Raw genomic sequence first — 20,347 nt, 5'->3', positions numbered from 1 at the left:
CTCTATCATGCCAGTCTGCCTCAAAAAAGTATTAATCAAATCACAGTGAATGAAACAGCCTGAAGTCCTAGTGCTGATTACAAGCCATTGCGCTGGAATATGCTTTTATGAAATAGCTGAAAACAGCCTCCATATAAATCTTATGGAGTATGTGACCTAGGCTATTGGCATCTTCTAATGAAAAACATCAGATTTTTGTGCTTTATACTGGAATGATCAGGAAAATACTGAAACCAAAGTTCTTGGTCCAAGAAGCATGTGGTGCTTAGAACCAGACTTTGGTGGCCTGCAAAATGCCCCATTTTTCAGCTTTGTCCAACAGGCCAGGCCTGGCACCTGGGAGAATCTGCAATTTCCAGCTCTTGGAGCCTCCCTCGAGTCAGTTGGGGCCACTCCTGGAATGGGGGTCATTCACCTGCTTGGCTGCAACACCAAGGCAGCCTGTGCTTCCCAAGTGCCAGGGAAGAGCTGTTCATGCTCACCACGAGCCTCTGTGAGCTCCCTGCACATCCCTCTGGTCCCCCTCAGCAGCCTGAGCAGGGACACAGCTCTGCACAGCCCAGTGTGCCCATGCCAGGGAGCCTGGATGGGAAACAGCTCTGCACAGCCCAGTGTGCCCATGCCAAGGAGCCTGAGCAGGGACACAGCTCTGCACAGCCCAGTGTGCCCATCCCAGGGAGCCTGGAAACAGCTCTGCACAGCCCAGTGTGCCCATCCCAGGGAGCCTGAGCAGGGACACAGCTCTGCACAGCCCAGTGTGCCCATCCCAGGGAGCCTGAGCAGGGACACAGCTCTGCACAGCCCAGTGTGCCCATGCCAAGGAGCCTGAGCAGGGAAACAGCTCTGCACAGCCCAGTGTGCCCATGCCAAGGAGCCTGAGCAGGGAAACAGCTCTGCACAGCCCAGTGTGCCCATGCCAAGGAGCCTGAGCAGGGAAACAGCTCTGCACAGCCCAGTGTGCCCATGCCAAGGAGCCTGAGCAGGGAAACAGCTCTGCACAGCCCAGTGTGCCCATGCCAAGGAGCCTGAATGTGACACAGCTCTGCACAGCCCAGTGTGCCCATCCCAGGGAGCCTGGAAACAGCTCTGCACAGCCCAGTGTGCCCATGCCAAGGAGCCTGAATGTGACACAGCTCTGCACAGCCCAGTGTGCCCATGCCAAGGAGCCTGAGCAGGGAAACAGCTCTGCACAGCCCAGTGTGCCCATGCCAAGGAGCCTGAGCAGGGAAACAGCTCTGCACAGCCCAGTGTGCCCATGCCAGGGAGCCTGAGCAGGGAAACAGCTCTGCACAGCCCAGTGTGCCCATCCCAGGGAGCCTGAGCAGGGAAACAGCTCTGCACAGCCCAGTGTGCCCATGCCAAGGAGCCTGAGCAGGGAAACAGCTCTGCACAGCCCAGTGTGCCCATGCCAAGGAGCCTGAATGTGACACAGCTCTGCACAGCCCAGTGTGCCCATGCCAAGGAGCCTGAATGTGACACAGCTCTGCACAGCCCAGTGTGCCCATGCCAGGGAGCCTGGATGGGAAACAGCTCTGCACAGCCCAGTGTGCCCATGCCAGGGAGCCTGAGCAGGGACACAGCCCTGCACAGCCCCTTGGTGCTGCTGAGAGCACACCTGAGAGTGTCCCCCCAAGGGCTTGGAGAGGCACGCGTGGCTTCCATCTTCTGCTTCCTGGGACTTTGCTTAGGAAGTGCTCTCAGAACATCCTCAAACATCCTCAACAAAAGCAGAAAGAAGGGAAGGGAAGTTCAGGGAAAGGAAAGGAAAGAGAAGGGAAAGGAAAGGGAAGTTCAGGGAAGGGAAGTTCAGGGAAGGGAAGTTAGGAAAGGAAAGGAAAGGAAAGGAAAGGAAAGGAAAGGAAAGGAAAGGAAAGGAAAGGAAAGGAAAGGAAAGGAAAGGAAAGGAAAGGAAAGGAAAGGAAAGGAAAGGAAAGGAAAGGAAAGGAAAGGAAAGGAAAGGAAAGGAAAGGAAAGGAAAGGAAAGGAAAGGAAAGGAAAGGAAAGGAAAGGAAAGGAAAGGGCTCACTGCAAATAGCACCACTTACTGCAGCTATGAGACAAAAATCCTTCCTCCTGAGTGGTCAGAATCACTCATTCAGTTGACAAAAGTGGTCTGACTGAACCACTTGTTCCAAGAAAGCATCTTAACCCCCATCCTTAGCCATCATTTTTTAGAGCACACTTAAAACACTGGGCCTGCTTTGGGACCCTAAATACAAGGAGTATTTCGATAAACTGGAGTGAATTCAGTGGAGAACAAGCAGAAGTGTCAGCTCTGGCCACATGAGGAGAGGCTGAGAGAGAACTGAGCTTGTTTGGGCAGGGGGAGGCAGCCTTAGGGAAAAACAGCAGTCCTGCAGTGCCAAGGGAGAAGTGACCATGGACAGGCTTTTCAAAGTGGACAACTCTGCATTTTTATACCCCCTCACTAAAGAAGGCAAAAAATGCAGGGAATCTTAATGGCATTAGCATTATTCCCACAGCCACAGTCCCCTGGTCAACCCTCCTGCCTTATTCTGAAAGCAGCCAAATGCTTTGTGGCTCTGCTTCAAAGCCTGGCCCCTACTACCCTGGTTCAGAGCACTGAAAATAGATGATAATTGGATGGGGAGAGGGATATTGATTTGAGTTTAAAAAACACATTTTTCTCTCCATCGCTAAAAAAATCCTCCTGAAAGAGTTTTTTAAAAATTTACAAGGTTTAGAATTGCTCTTTTTCTGTTGATTCCAATAATTTTTAATATATATTTTTTAGTTTTTTTATATATATTTTTATAGGTTTTTTATATATATATTTAAATATTTATAAATATTTTTATTATGTATTTTGAACATATTTTTATAGTATTGAGAGAAAACACTGCATTGCTTACAAACAGGGAGCTAAAAGGAAGGTTCTGAAAGACTGTTTCATTATACTTTGAATCAGGAACTAAGCAGTAGTGCCCCTGCAACAAGGAAGCCTATAAAAGATAATAATTTGTAATTGGTTGGCAGTGGATTTCATATAAATTGAAGTTACGTATATTTGCAATTCTTCAGAGAAGGATGTGTATTACATATGTAAATTTAAAAAAATTAAACATTTCAGGCAGTTGAATCATTCTGCCTGAGATTGGTGAGTTTTTTATGAAGGCAATTCACAGGTGAGCACAGAGGGCCTTTCTCCTCTCCCACTCTGGGATAAACCATGGTTGTCTCTGAAATGGGATCTTTACAGATATTGAATGAGCTTTTATCTGTTACTTTAGAATCTCATTTATTATCCTAATTGTTTTCCTAATGTCAGTTCTCATCCACAGATGTCTGCAATTAAGCCATGTTAGTTTAAAATAAGAAAAGGAGATGCCTTGGGGCATTGCTGTTGCTATGACTGCTGCTTCCTTTTGATTTCTTCTAATAAATCTTTGTCTCAAATTTCAGTAGCTGAGCTACCTGCACAGCTGATTAAGTGATATAGGAAAAAAAGTTACACAGTTGACTTTTTGAGCTCTTTTTCTCAGTGTCTATAAACACTTCTGATTTCTTTCTTTCCTTTTTCTTTTTTTTTTTTTTTTTTTAAATTATCCCTGCACCACCAGGAACAGAAGAAAACACTGCTAAAAATATCCTGGTGTAGATCTCAAGTGTGTAATTCAGTATGCAGATATTCAGTGTGAAGGATGGCATTGCTTCACTGGGGGTACCTGGGTTACCTGGTGTCTTTCTGTTTTCTAATATAATGAACAAAAATCTGTTTCTGCCATGAATAAGTGGTTTTATGGTAAAAGTCTGCTTTTGTGGGAGTCAATAGATATGCACTTGAAATTGGCTTTGTGCTACAGTGCAGTCTGTCAGCATATTCATTTTGGGGAAGAGCTTTTGGAAATAAAAGCAAAGTGCAAACACTGACTCATCAAATCCATTCAGTCACGTGAATTGCTGTATTATTATTCTGCATTATTATTATTATAGCATTATTATTCTGCCTCAGTAGTAGACTCTGCATTAGGACATATTTACCACATGTGTTGGCTTTACTCAACGTCAGCATTGCTTTCCTGGAAATGATTAAAACATCTCTGGGAAAGGGTTTGATATCCCTGACCACTAAGTGAAGGTGTGCAGATTGCAGATAGGTCTCCAATATCTCCACAACCTCTTCAGAAAACTTTAAATCAAGCTCTAAAATATTCATATTATGTACCAGGGCTTTTTGAAAAGATACTTTCTTTGTGTTTCGTGTTCTACATTTATAGTTCAGCAGCTCCTTCACACGACATCTTCCCCCATCTGTAAAATCAATGCACCCTGTCTCTGCAGTGCCAATAGATACAGGATGGAAGGAGTAATTAAGGCAGGATGGAAGGAAAATACACTGCATGTGGGAAAAGGAGGCATTGCTACAAACTCCCACAGTTAAATTTACAGAATAAAGGAGATGAACACTGTGCAAATTAATCCCTTCCTTCTGGAACCTCAGCTCAATATCAGAGGAACATTACCCAGAGAAGGGAGCAAAAGAGATTTCCCTGCTCCTTATGGAGGTCTCAAACAAGGTATTGCTTCCTCACAGGAGTTTTGGCATGGAATCTGGAAACAGGTTGCATTCCCTACCCTGGCTGAAAGGATAAAAGGAAGTTAATCCTCTTGTAATGAAACTGAGGTGGGCAGAGCCACAGGGATGTCATTCTCAGGATTCTGCTGGCAGTGCCTCCTGCCCAAGCTCCTGAAGGAGGCACTGGTGGCATTCCACAGACACTGTGAGACCCAGCACTGACACCTTCTTCAGGAAGCTGAGCAAAGCAGAAGGGATTTCCCCCAGCTGTGTACTTTGAAACAAACTGGAGGTGAAGGACTGGGGAGCACTACCTTGCCCTTATAATCTCACTAATTGAAAGGATAATGCAGCCTCATGCTGATTGATTTAAAATGAGAATTTGTGTACCTTATAAAACAATTGTTTCTTCAATATGAGCTATTCAGTTATATAGTTTACAAAACTGCCCATTAGAAAAACCTGATGGAATTTCTTGTGTACTTGTGCTCAAATAAATGCTTTATGCAAATAAGCATGCATCTAATCACCATCTTTCTAAACTGATATTTTCAACTATTTACTCAGTGTCTAGTACATATTTTCTTCTGCTTAATGTTTATATGACTTAGACATTTTCTTTCACTTAAAAAAACAGATTTTCAAAGACTGTTTAGGAAACATGGCTAAGATTTGATATTTTTAAGAAAATATGGACAGAATATTTTGTTAGAGTACCTTGAGCCCTGCCATTTATTTTGCAATATCATTAATTTAACATGTCAAAGAGAAGTATGCATGTTCACTAAATCACTCAGAAAATTTGGTGAGGAAAGTTTAATCTTTTAACCATTTTTTTTCTCTTGAAAAATACCCCAGCAGTACCAATTAATCCAAACAAATTCCTGAAACACATTTATATAGCAAGTTTGCCAAGTATCTATCTTCATAGCTATGGATGTTCCCATAGGAAACACCTTGTTGTATTTTATCAGAAATTCTTCTTTACTCTTCAGTGAAAAATAAAAGTAATTATTTTTTCCCTCCTCAGCCAATTTCCCCTCTATGTCCATTCAAATGAATGCAGAAGGAACAGCATGACCACAGTGCTGGCCCTTTTCCATCAGAAACCACCCTTGTTGGAAATTTATCTGGCTGTTCACCTTCACAGATTTGTCTCCTATTGTACTCTTAGCAGAGACTTGACAACCCAGACCAGAAGACTTTCACATCACTCTAAGATGGAGAGATGATAAAAACAATCCACTGGTGCAGTCCTTTACAGCTTTTAGTGGTACATATATGCATATGAATGTATGAGAGATATAAATATGCATATACATATATACACACAAAACTTTGGCGTTTTTAATTACAAACTGGAGTGAAACATTTGAAAACACCGTTGTAGGATAGTTATGTATTTCTACAGCTTTAAAGTAAAAAGGGAACACTGTTTTTAGAAAGTCAGCACGGTACAATCACTGAAATAAATAAACTCCAAACAGCTCATATCAATGGGAATATTCTCTTAGACCAATTTGTAGTATTCTAGGTGTTACTTTGAACAGCTCATATCAGAATAAATTGATTTAAAAACTATTATAGAAAGAGAAATTATCAGAGCATACAAAGATGAAAAAACATTTTTAGAAACTAAGTATTTAATAACTGAGTTGAATTGAAATTCAAACTAAACTACTGAAGTGACACACAGCTAATGAAAACTGATCCCTGCTAACTCTACTATTATTGTTGATATTCCTTAAGCTACCAAATAACAGTCTTGGTAGGTAATAGAAGGAAAAATAATTTCTATAAACTGTGTTAATGGTCCCATAAAGAAATTCCCATGGGATTAGGCTGAATGTTGGTTCTTCTTCATCAGTAAGGGAATTTTTCCTGGGCATTAATCTCTCTCTTGCTCTCACTGCCTCGTGTAAATAAACCCAGTTAACATTATTTGACTGTGATGCTCTGGATTGGACCATCCCTCTTTCCAGGCTTTCTGAACTAAGGGCTGGTCTCCAAAGAAGAATTAGAATGGGAGCAAGGCAGTGGCCTCCTGTTTCAGAATATTCCCTTCTGAAGCTGTCAGGAACTGGTACCCAGTGAAGGGAGCAGCACTGCTGCCAGCAAAAGTGAGACAGCCAGGATGGGGAGCAGACCACTTTATGTGTTTTTCAGATTCCTGTACTGTTGTTTAAAAAAGTAAATTAAAAAATCAAATTATTTCTATTTTATCTGTTCTTTGTTCTTATAATATTTCATTACTTGTAACAGGAAGCTTTACTGAACAGTAACTCACTGTGGTGTATTATTTCCCTTTTTTCCTTTTGTTCTAAAATCTCCTTTATTTTTCTATTAATGAACACCAACCGATCAGGAATTAAAAAAAGGCAGAAAAGCCCCCTGATGTCAGGGTATAAAAAGAACAAGTAAAACCACTAAGGATAATGCAAAGAACTTTGCTTCAGAGATGTAGCATGGCCACTGCCAGCTTGGATTTGCCCTTGGAAATCTACAGCTGAGGAGAGAAGGAAAAGCAAGGGAAGGAAGGCCCCAGCACAGATGCTGCAGCATGTCAGGCTCAATAAAATTGCCTGGCTCCTATCAGGGTGGAAAACTGCTCCTATCTAAATGGAAAGAATGATCAATATTCTGAGATGTATGCACTTTCTACTAAGTAATGAAACATGGGGACATTTTTTAAGATCAACTTGAATCAACTGAATCTGAGGAATAAAAAGATCAACCAAAGTCTTAGCAAGAATAAACACTATAGGTTTAATTTCCTGCTTCCCAATTGAAAGGGCTTCTATGATTGTTTCATTTATATGCCAGATATTGATCTACACTGTGATTTGTCCATATAAATTTTCTGTTAAATATCTCTCTAGACTAAAGAAACTACTATAAATGTTATATACCCAAATGTGTATATATATGATCAGAGATGAAAAAATGCAAAGACTTGGGGAGATCATGTCTTTGGGAATTATTCACAAACTGAACACATTTACCACTTAACAAATAAGAATAATATTAAGGAGAACTATGAAACCCAGCAGATCCTTTGAGCTCCTACCTAACTGAAATGGCCTAAATACCTCCTTTATTTCCTAATCTGAGACCTGATATTTGGTTGACATTATTTATTGAAGTGCTCAAATAATTTTTTTCATTTTGCCTATTAATGCATTTATAAAGCATTTATAGCATTAAGCATGTTTTATTTCCAAATGGCACCCATTATGTTCCTGAGGGCATCACTGGGAAGGGAGTACAGAGATTAGGGATGTTTTAATGTACATTGAGGTACAAATTGTGTCAGTCTTATTTTCTTGCATTATTAATGTCCTTTCCAAAACTAAAAAGGTGTGGGCTTTTGAACAACCTGATTTCAAAGGGAGCTGAAAGGAGCTTTTGGTCTGTGAGTTTGTTCCCTCCTCAAGACAGGATGCATAGAATTCTACTTCATTTCACTCAAGAGGCCTCATCTTTGAATCTTATCTGGAATTTAAATCACTTTCTCTCATCTCCAGAATCTGCCTTCTTAGGTGACACATGCAGGAATTCTGTCAGTCAGATATTTCTATTAAGAGATTTGCAACAAACTTATTTTCCACTTTGGAGGGCTCTGTCTGCAAATGGAATTGTGGTCATAAACTAAATGAAATGCCCATTTACCACACCTCCTGAAAAACCCATTATTTGCTAGAAAACCAAGCAAATAATTTTCAGGTTATTAATAATACTTAATCAAAACATAAACTTAATTCAAAAAACCAAAAGCTATGAGTGTTAATACAAAACAAACCCTGCTATTCTTTGCCATTACCTCTCAAATATTAATATACATGCTTTTTATTCAGTTTGCTTTCTAGAAACCTGGCTGAAATGATAATACTCAAATGTTTAAAGGTTACATTTGAGTCAGGCATCTTGACTGCCTGCTGCTTCAAGGACTGAGACAATTAGGAGGTACGACCACACTCCTGAAGGGTCTTTTTTGTCTCTCTGAAGTTGCATGAAGAAAAAGGAGGCTGTCCCTGTTCAAAGCAGGATGATACATCCTTTCCTTGCTGCTGAACAAAGAAAACAATTGGTTCAGGCAGCTTTTAAGATGTTATAAAGGTACAAAGAGTGGGATTAATGCAAACTTGACCCCAGAGACAAAGAAAACAGGGTAGCTGGGGCTTGTTTGCTTTAGAGGGCAAACACTTGTGCTCAGCTCTAAAGTCACACAGTCCCACCTACACACATCACTCAATTTGTCAGACCAAGGGACTACGCTCCCTTACCAATGCACATCCCACAGGAAGTTACATGCTGGCATTAAGTCATTAAATAAACATCCAGACTCGATGCCTAAGCTCTCAGCTCCCATCTGGGAAACACTGGGGTTCCCAGGCTGGGCTGCAGGCAGAAGAAAGCCCACCTGGATCCTGCCTGGGGCTGCACACTTGTCCTTTGCTGGCTCTTTGAAGGCCCCCATCACTTGGCAAATCCCTCTTCAAAGGCTCTGATCTCTGAAGGGAGTGCTGAGACTGCTTGCAAGGGCTGCTTTAAACACACTCAGCAAAGGCAGATGCAGCTGACATGGGTGTTAAACAGCGCTCACAATTCCCACATTTCGGGAGAAGTGATTTACTCGAAATATTATTTGCTCTGTTGAAAGTGCACAGTGCAAACTGGGGATGAAAGAATCCCTGCTTTCACACAGGTCTCACACTGAATTGGGAGGATCTTTCCAGGGAACCATGGAGGGAATCTCGTGCAGCCCAGAGCCCACTACTCTGGCAGGTGTTGTAGCTGGGGGCAGCTACAGCAGCACAAAGGCACAGCAGAAATAGGTGCTCCTTCCCCATACAGATTAGTCTGGGATTTACTTCTGTTCCAGCAGACAATTAGGACATAATGCAGGGAAAAGCAAATGCTATTTTGTTTTAATGCAGCTAAAAGGTGGCAATGAGTCATACTTGGCTCCCTTCATAATTTCTGTAAGGTGAAGAATGGCTGTGTGTCCTTGCTGCTGTATTTATACATAGATAAAAGTCAGGAAATGATACAACTCAATATTATGCATAGTCTCTTTAGTGAAATGGGGACTGCTAGGACTTTAATTACAGAGCTGGCATTTTGCAGACAGACTGATTATGTGTTATATACCGTAGGAAGGTAATTAGTTATCAGCTGTATGTGTGACTTTGCCAGAGAATGCTGTTATTTTGTCAATATGCAGCTTGCTTCTAGTACTAATCATGATCATGTTCTTTATTCACAATTGAGCTGTCTGAAATTTTCCCAGTGAAACACTGTTTTGCTGATTGGTAAATGGGTGCTGAAATTACTATTTTTAGAAATGGGAGAACAGGTTCTTCAGGTAAAAAAACCCAAAAAACCAACCCTGAAAAATATGCCTTTTTAGTTTTGCCAAATAGGTCAGGTGTTTGCTTTCAAAATTGTAAATAACTTCAAAAAAAATCTGGATATTAAGGACAAAACTTCCAACATGCTCCCCTAAAGTATGTAATAACAGACCCAGACCAAGTCATATGGAAGACTTACATGACATAAAAGAACTGTAACTGCAGAAATAAAGACAGTAGGTGGATCCTCTGCCAGCTGAGAGCTGTGTATTTCTGAAATCCAAACAATTAGTCCATTTGGGCTAGGAAGTGACATTCAAGGAGAGCAACAGCAGCTCTGTCCTTGAGGGAAGGAGTCCAAGTATGACATTCAGCAATGTCTCTTATTACCTGAACTGGACATTTCCTGTCACCTCTGCATGCAGAGGACTATTGCACGCACTCTAGTCATATTAATACCATCATTTATGTTTGCATTGTAATACATTTAACTGTTATCACAGTTCTCCTTCCATTTACTTTGGCTGAGCACTGGGTGCTAAGTTACTGCAAGAGTTTTCATTAAATCAGGCACATTTGGTTATGTATTTATCATATGGAAAATGAAGGCTGAATTTGAAATCAGGGTCTCTGTGCTGGCCATGAAATTACAGCAAACCCTCATTTGGGAGTGCATCCAAATCCAGGGATGGTGGTAGAGGTGTCTCAGGGAGAGAGGGCATGAGGCCACTTAGGAAAGAATAAAAAATGCCACGCAGGCCATGCGTGCAATTACAGCAACAGTAAATTCCTCCGAACACGTTTGAGTCCACAGGTTAATTGAAGTGAACAAACTGCAAGGGAAAAGATTGAATCAGTAATAAAAGGATCACAGTAAGATAGGAAAAGAATTTAGTGAGATCCTGGACTGTGTAACTGCTTGAAAAAAATGCAGTAAAATTCTGGAGTGTCTGGAATACCATTGTCCATTTGAAAGAACACTAAAACAGGGGTAGGAAGATCTGTGCAGTATCAGTCTGCAGTTTTTTTGTCTGTTTTCAAGCAGTTGTGAGTAAATTAGAAATAGGAACTTCACTGGCTGCTGTGAGGATATTTTAAAATTGGAAGGTTTGTTATAATACTCTACCAGAACTTGGTGCAGCTTCTATGGCACAGTGATACTTCTTTTGGGAAACTTTCTTGCTGATAGAGGTTTGTTATGACTTTAATATGCAATTACTTTAAAAACCCCTACAAAACATTGCAGCTGTCAATAATACCAAAGAATGCCAGGAACTTTCCTGGAAATTATGATTCAATAAGCTTGCAATTTCTAACATTAAAGTTGCACTTTTAATTTCATTTGAAAACTTCTGCTAATGGAAGATTCACGTAAGTGTCCTGCTTTTGCCTGCCTAAGAAGTTTCTGTAGGGTTCACTGCCTGCTTCTAAAGAATATGCAACTCTGAAGTAGAAAAAGCTTTCAAGACATGAAATTATTCATAAGAATTTCCATTTCCTAGCCAGTACTAGTACTGCTACAAAACTCTAAGTGGATCCACAATTATTTGTAACCCAATCAGGTCGTAACTGCTAATGAGAGAACAGTTAATACTAAATTTTGAAGTTAGCCTGGCTCTGCTGTGCTCTGGCAAAGCTCACGGATCCGGGCACAGCTTGAAGAGTACATTTTTAATTGGTGGCATTGAACTGAAAACCTGCACAGTTACCCTGACCTTATTTAACAGCTGCTGATTCTCCTTTATCCTTACACAGTGAATTTCCATTGGTGAGGAAGCAGAGGTTTGGAATCTCAGCCAGTGCAGATTCACACCAGTGACTTCACACTGGCTCATCAGCTCTGCAGATGCCTGGTGCAGCCCTCGGGAATTTTTTACTTTCTGCAGCACATAAACACAGTAATAGCAGCAAAGCTCAATATGGCCAATAGAAATAAATTCTTCTGAAATCCTGGTGAGCACAAAAAAGTGTTTTTTAAAATCTATGTCTTAAAACAGTCAATATCTTTAAGAAAAGTAGAGCTCTTTATGAAAAGTGAAATTGATCTTTCTTCAAATTCATGTAAATCACGCATTTGGTTTACCCACCACAGTCATTCCTAATACATCCCAGGAGCTCTGTAAATAAGAATATTGATTTTGATGACCTAGGGAGGTGGTGCAGTGAGAACTGACAAATCCATAGTACAGCTAAATGACTCTTGCAGTCTTAGGTGAGGAGTTGTTTATATGGCTACTTTCACATGACAAATGCCTGATATAAGTTTTATGAAATCACTAGCAACCATAATGATCTATTTTTAGAATATGAGACATTACTTAGAGCTGGAAGGAATTTTAAGGGGATATATAAAGTGCATCTTTCTCTGTGCCAAGGTTGCACAATGTATACATGCCACAATTTCAATAATATATATATATAAGAAAATAAAAATTTAGTGGGTAAAGTATAGAAAGGGAGGATTAGAAGATCAAGTTCTTATTTGGTGCAAGCAAATAACTGCATTAGAAAATGCAGCTTTCAAATAAGAGCCTTTCTATTTAAGGTACATTTACTTGTGGCAGTGACACACAGGACACTTCTCTGCAGTGACAGGAAGAGTTTGCAAACTGATTTGCATGCAAGCTGTGAGCTGCTTTTGTAGCCTTGAAACTCATAATGTGTAATACTGATTTTCACAATGGGTTTCAGAAATATGGATGGCTTAATTACTACTTTAAATAATGAAATTGCTTAATCATGCTGACAGATAAAGCACCTGAAAAACCTGATAATGTACAGTTGCTGCAGCATGTCTTTGTGCTGTGATGCTGTAACTTCCAGGTGGCTTAGTAAATTAGATCAGTAGTTCATTCATGATGAAATAATTCTATTATAACCCACCTTTCTTGCTCCTAAATTGCATCAAGGAAATATGTCAGTTCAGTAACACTTGCTGACTGCAGTTAGGCAGCACCCTGTGTTTGTTTTTAAATGTAGAACTAGAAAGCTGCTCAGTTTTGCATTTTTACATAATTTTTCACCATGTGCTTGAAAATATGCCTTCCTAGGCTTTGACATTGTCAAGAGACTACCCAGATGTTAAAGCAAATCCATGGAAAAGCATCACCATACTTTATTCCTGAACTGCAGACAACCAGAAACCCAGGCTCTGGAATAAACAGTTCATGAACATGGATAAATGAAATTATATTTATTAATAACATAACCTCTTTGTCTCCTAAACTGCCTTTGCAAGGATAAAGATATCAGTCCTATCTTTGTGAAATGCTTCAGACACCACCTGAAAGCCAACCTGCTTTTCCTTTAAGCTAAATTTCCTGAGGGGCCTCAGGAAATCGCCCAAGTAATGGATCTTGAACATTTCCAAACCAGTTTCTGCATGTGTCGTACAAATTCTGGTGCACAAGCGATAAATCACATACAGTGTAAAAGAGAAATATTAGAAATAGCTGACAAATAAGAGAGTAAATGTGACTTTTCACCTCCAAATAATAGTTTGATAGGGAATTTCCATTCTAGGCTTCAAATTTCTCAAGTTCCTAGAGTAGTGTAAAACCAGGGAACTAACAGACACTTAAATCCAGCTTGTTTAGATTTATTAATAACTCCATATCAAGATTTTCACTAAGAAATTAAATTAGTTGGAGGGTCTTCCCACAGGATGCTTTAAGAATGTCATACTTTTTATTATTTCATGGTGCTATAGACAATTTAAACTTCCTTTTATTCTATGCAGAGTTTCTTTCCTTTTCTTTTTCCTGCTTTCATTGAGAAATTAGTGTCTTAGGGTCTAAAGAATGTTTGCAACAGTTCTAACTTCCCTTGGGAATGACCATAACTACATATGGGAAAAACAGTTTTTCATGTAAGACCCAAAGGACAGCACATAATAGGGATCATTTTCAGAAGGGTCAACCCAGCTCATTTTAAGTAGCTGAGCATGAACGGGTGTGAAAGTCTCACACCAATGTAATGAAGCTGTAATAAAACAGGTCAGAAAATTGCAAAATGTAGGACAGATATATGCAGAAAAAACATCCAAATAACTTCAAGCAAAAGCAAGTAGAGAAAAGATAAAATATTGAGCTTGGTTGTTCCTTAAGGTCATAGGAGTTTTACAGAAGCACAGAGCAGTCATTGCATTTCACACAGGGCTGTACTGCAGAATCAGAAATGCACAAAGGCACACCAATGTGTAGGGAATACTTCAGAGGGGCTCAAGGGGAATCCTGTGTGTCATAAAGCAAGTTCTGGACAGCCACTGTGAGTGGTTTGTGAAGATTTTGTTGTTAGCAGTGATAGAACAGTTGCATTAAAAACTTATATTAAACAAGCTTTTTTCAGTTGGGATCTCAAAGAATATTTTCACCATTTATCATCACTGGTGACTCATCCTTGTGCTACCAAAAACTGTTTTGAAGCAAGACTCTGAATAAATATTTGTCAAAATAGCATTCAAAGATGGAAAGTAGCAATAAAGTGCATCAGAATAGACAGGGCTGTAATGGAAGGCACTTAAGGTGCCAGGAATGCCACAAAGACTTTTTAAGTCCTGGAATTATTTAATCTGTGTTGCAGAATTAGTCATTCATTTATCATTTCTCTCTTACTGGCTCTGTAGGCAAACACCTCACTGATTTGTTTCTGCTGTTTTATTAAAGCTGTATGCATTAAGCAGTGCAGGCCTGCATACTAATTTCTAAAGTAAGTGTTTAAGAGCATAAGAAACTCTTCTGAGCTTCAAGTAATAAACAACTAAACTCCATCACAAAAAAAAGGTGACTTCAAATAGAGCATCATGTTGGAAAGGATGGGACTGCCAAGACTGATGGCTTTTACCTAGAGGTTAGATTTCATGACAGAAATGATGGAAACTTGCAGCATCCTGTCGCTCTGTACCCTTACCCCTCCTGGACTGGGATTATGGTGTACTTTCTATATGTACTCACTCGTTTTCTCTCTCTGCAATCTCTCAAGAGGGAGGCCACACACAGCTTTCATTATATGAAGGGTGCTCTTAAAACTGAATGCACACAAAAACCTATTCTAAACAATGGTTAACAATCCAGCATAAAAGAACAACTTCAAGGCATAAATCCTGTTGTTCCATGGAAATATCCAATTTAACTACATTAAAAACAGAGTCCAAATACCAAATCAATTTCACTTTACCTTCCTATCATGTAACATAAATTCCTTGGAAAGTCAGTTCCTGCTCTACCATGTCCTTGAGCAGGTGCTGATTTTAAAAAAGGAGCTGGGAGTGAAGCACTTGAGTGCCATGGCTGCTTCCCCCAGGGGCAGCCCCGGGTGTGTGCGTGGCCACAGAAGGGGTGAAGTGCAAACCAAGGCCTTGCCTTGATCCGTGCCCACACTGACAAAATGCATCACATTTAGACTTATCCAAACCATCTCCTGTAGTTCCTGTTGGAAAAGGAATTGTTTTGGGTGTTTTTCACAATGAAAAGCAGGTTAATGCTGGATTATTCAAACAATTTTTCTCATCTTAGTAAAGAAGCAGTAACTTTCTTCATATTTATCTGGTTTTTGCTGACTTAGAATGACTCCATATCATGCACTAGATTCCCTGTTTTTAATGGGATTAACATAAATTTTGCCTGTGGGGTGAAGACTGTTTGCAGAATGATAACATCCTGAAAATAATGTTGCACTGTGAATAAAGTACATGAAAAAATTGTTCATCTCTGGCTCAGATACCTTCTCCCACTAAAGACAGTGTTGTTATCCTATTGATTTAGGAGAAGAAAAAATACCTTTTGGCTGTCCTCATATTTGTATGAAAAGTGTATAATACCTGTTCAGAACAGTGTGAAATACACCATCCTGTTTAGTGTTATGTATTCCACTGTCACCAAAGGCTTGAGTGACTTGGTTAATCATTCAAACTGCAATTCTGGTTTGGTTCACAGCTTTCTGAGAAAGTCAAAGAAATAGTTTTAATATTTTATATGTTATTCTTAGATGTCCCAAATGTATATTTGGCTGCCTAAATAATTCACTTAAAATAACACCTATGTTCATTTGAGATAATTAGATAATAATTTAGATGTTTTTTACTGACTTTGGTAACAAAACTTTTTGTTTTATTAAGAGTAATTTCTGCCCTTTTTGTAGTAAGTTCTTGGGTTTAAAAAGTGTCCAATACTTGAAGTATGAGAAAAGAAATTACATAAATGTTGACAAACACATCATGATATGCAATTTAAACTTTTGAATGGGAAACTCAGAGAAAAAAGGTCATGATCCTGAAACAAAGGAAACACCTGGGCTTACAAAGAAATGGAAATAAAATGATGGAACCTCTTCTACCTGGGCACCTATTGCAGTTTTTATTACCAATGTTACAGATCTGACACTGATTTTCTTTAACATTGCTTTTGCCATTCCTTTTCTTCCAGATTACTGCTAATGGATTCTCTCACAACTGAGACACCTAATTTGCAAAAGGATGAAAGTGGGGAAAATCTCAAACTATCCATCCTTCTTTCTTCCCATGTGTCCTATAAATAACAAGGACACCCTCAGTAAAAAGTCTGATACCTCAGATTATCAGCCCCTTTTGCAGAGGGGTTCTGTGTCAGCAGGTCACTGGTACAGGCACATCTGCCCAGGGCTGTGGCACTCTCAGGTCATGGATCAGTGCGGTAAGTGAAAAATTCACGTAGTAAAGGCCATTAATGGAACAAATAGGGACAAATAAACTGAAAGCCATGCTGGAAATAAATCCTTAGGTTTATGAACTGACCTAAAGACACAATCTTCCCAGAGCTAGCCTGGCAGACACTGTCATTTGGAGCTTCCCCACACTTCTTGTGCAAGGCTGTCACGGTGTTGAGAGGCTCCAGATGCACTGCTCAGGTGCAGCTGTGTAAAATGTTCATGGATCCCTTTATCCAGACAAGGACAGAGCCTGCAGCTAAGGTGTATGCCAAACTCACCCACCACAGAAATGAGATCTAGACAATTAAATTAAACCTAGTCAGTGCCCTGAAAGAATAAGGAGTCTCATGGAGTAGATAGAGCCCAGAGCAGCTGGTATCATAAATTTTACTGTTCTGCAGTGAGAGTGATAAATGATTTCACCAGTTCAAGCTTCACCCTCTTCCAAGGTCACTGGATATCTCTCAGCAAAAACAATCTCTGGATTGTTGCATTCATAAAGTGAGCTCAGCAATAAAGTGCTCTGCCACATTTCCCTCTGCTCTGGCTGTGGTTGGGACCAAGCCCTGGAGGGTCCTGCAGAGTAATTTCTGCCCTGTCCTGTCCCACAGGGAGAGCAGCTGGGCACAGCTCCATTCCCAGGCTTTTCTTAACAAAACAACATCAGCAGCAGGGAATCGGAGGGTTTGCCCCTACAGAATGAACTGTTCTGAAGGTGAGATTTCCAGAGGTGTGTCAGTGTCAAAATATGCAAATAATCAAATTAATCTACTCCTGGAAGTCTAGTCCAGCTTCTTTTCATATTGAGTAAGGTCCTAGCTTGTTTTATGATGTGGTTTTAAAATATCCTGCGCTTTCTAAGATATACCAGTCTGGCTATACAGTCAAAAGAAGGCATCATTTTACTACATTATAGTGACAATTTCTCACTGCCTCGTCTTCAAAACCATGCAAGTTCCTTCCTGGCCCATTATTCACATATAGTTTTTGTTTTCAGTTTCTTTTAATTTACTCTACCATATAGGCCAGATGAAGCATGAAGAAGAGACAAAGCAGCAATTTTTATGAGGTCCCTTCATGACAAAACTTACAACAGTATCACCTTGACAATATAAATCTATTTTCATGGAAGTCTGGGCACACAACCCATAACAAACTTTATTTATACTTTAATCTTACTTTCTTTTTCATCTATAAACAACAGCTGAAAATATACTGTGGAAATCAATTGACAGCAGCCGAATGAAAGGCAATTAATCAAGTGACCTAAAAAATATTTTCTGTCTCTAGTTTACATCATGTAGGAGTTTTCAGTAGTAGTTAGGAAGGTTCATGGCCAAGTTACAAGAGTCACGCACAAATTTAATTTATTGAGAGGACACTGGTTCTCTCTCATTTTAAGGATATAGAAGTTGACTGCACTCAATTTTCAAAATCAAAATACTTCCCAAAACCTTGCATTATCATGAATTAGATGCTTAGTACCGAGTTTAGAAATACAAGTCCATCTTCAGCACACACAACAGCCTTATCTGAGATGATATCAGTTACTCCTGACTTGCAATCTTCAATATGATTTAATTTCAATTTATTTTGCGACACTAAGATTTCATATTGAGTACAGCACCAACTGATTTCAGACTGGTTAGTGTTAAATGCAAAGCGAGTGCCATGACCACCGCAGGCCTTCTCACCACAATGGAGATCTCATTTTTATATACATTTAGAAGGTGAATTAGAAAAGTAAACATTCCTATAGCTACGTTTTCCATAGCATACTTTGGACTCAAAGATAAGAAGAAATTTGCTTTGAAAAAATAGTACTTTGCTGAAGTCTGTCTTCTTTCATCCAAATGATCCTTATCCTACCTAGAATGAACAAGTCTATGAAAGGCAACTCTTATCTCTTTAATAATAATTTTCTTGCAATATATGCTTAATAATAAGGCAAAATTACATACAGCACAGCAGATAAAAGAAAAGGTCAGCAGATAGGATTTACAATATAACAGAAGTGCCTTTCTGTGTATCAGCATACTCTTTACCAAAAAGGTGTCCATCACTCCCATTGTGCTGATAAAGCAGGTTTTTTAAAAATTATAAATGGAAAACATTTAGGGAACTATGTACAATGTCACATCTCTCTCCACTGCCAAAGGATATAAACCTCTACTTACCATTTAAAGGGGCTCAATTAAAATAAAACCCAAAAAACTAGGGCATAAAATGATTTGACAAAGTTAAATTATTTGTTGCTTTTTATGTGGATCCTAAATAGAGCTGAAACAGCTGCAAGTTGCAGTGTAATTCCAAGAGATTCTGGACAGACTCCGGACAGACTCTGGACAACTGCTCTGGGATCTGGGTGCTGGGTACCCTGTGCTGCCTAAAGGGCTGAGGAGGAGGCAGGGTCCTTGTTGGGAAGGATGAAAGTTTGACAAGACAGTCTCACAGATATGTGTGCTTAGCAGAAAGATTTTTAAATGTGGAGTCTGATGAAGGAATAGAGTTGGAAGCAAGTTTTGATACAGAAGAAAAGAATTGCTGAGCCAGTCTCACTGGGTAACCAAGGAGGCAAAGGGTGTGTTAGTTAGAAGGGGTTTTTATGACTTAGAACAAAAGATAAACCCACCTCAGACAAGATGTTTTTACCAAGCAAGAAGATAGCACAGGCAAACAAGCTGCTGATGTGGGAAGTGGAAAAAAGGTCTCAGAATTTTCCACTGCAAGAAAACTGAATAACAACTTCTAGTTTAAACTGTAATGTACTAAGTTTTAGTGATTGGAGAACAGTAACATGAATATGATAATTATATTAGTTATGATAGGCTATAGGTAATAGTTAAGGTATAGATTGGTTCTGCTGTATTAAGATACTAAGCAAAGAAAAGTATATAATGCATTTGTAACCAAAACTCAGTGTCTCCAGGCCTGCCTGCAGCTGGAGCTGACAGCTGTAGGTACAGCTCTGTCACCCACGACCCTGGACTGCTGTAACTCTTGGATACAATAAACTGCATTTTGGAAAGCCCCTGGAGTCCCACATCTCTCATTTAGGCTGTTACAGTGGTGCCCAACGTGAGGCACCATCAGTAAGAGCCTGAATGAGGGATGCAGGACTCCAGGCCTGCCTGCAGCTGGAGGCACAGCTCTGTCCCCCACAACCCTGCACTGCTGTAACTCTTGGATACAATAAACTGCATTCTGGAGAGCTGCCTGGAATCCCACATCCCTCATTTCGGCTCTTACAGGTCCTGGATGACCTTGGGAAACACGAGGGGGGTACCTGGTCGAGCTTCCAGTGGAACTCGGCGGGGCGGAAGGTGTCGGCCTGGTCGAAGTCCTTGCGCAGCAGGAACACGAGGCGGCAGTTGTGCACGTAGAGCGCGTAGTGGTGCCGGTTCATCTCTGCAGGGACACAGTGTTAGCGTTCACAAACACATAATCACAGAAGCGATTATATGCGGTGCTTTTTAATCGAAGAGCTCTGGGAATCGGGGTGATTTCCACCCAAATCTGATTCCGACCATACATTCAAGGTGAACGTGTTTTATGCTCTATCGTTATATAACTTTCATGATAATTATCAAACTTATATTGTTCTATTGTATACACAGATTTCAGCTAAACATAGCCCCCTTTAAATTTCCAACATAGTTTCTCACGATTCTTCTTATGGTTATATAATAATTACATTTAACTACTAAACAATCATCACATCTAACAATTATATCATTTATCATACTGCTTACGCAGGTGCAGTGATCTGAGAAAA

General features: G+C 40.0%; 1 protein-coding gene across 1 annotated transcript in view; it reads right to left on the bottom strand.

The window, feature by feature from the left end:
- CLSTN2 (calsyntenin 2) overlaps nucleotides 1–20,347 on the bottom strand; it is a 193,287-nt gene that overhangs the window by 38,157 nt on the left and 134,783 nt on the right. The window contains exon 7 of the mRNA XM_066556816.1: nucleotides 19,859–19,980. Coding sequence (XP_066412913.1) covers nucleotides 19,859–19,980 — 122 coding nt within the window. The remainder of the gene's footprint in view (nucleotides 1–19,858; nucleotides 19,981–20,347) is intronic.

This window comes from Molothrus aeneus, chromosome 10, assembly GCF_037042795.1.
Source record: "Molothrus aeneus isolate 106 chromosome 10, BPBGC_Maene_1.0, whole genome shotgun sequence".
Lineage (NCBI taxonomy): Eukaryota > Metazoa > Chordata > Aves > Passeriformes > Icteridae > Molothrus > Molothrus aeneus.
Note: the sequence above shows the minus strand (reverse complement) of the source record. Positions and strands in the feature narration are given on the sequence as shown.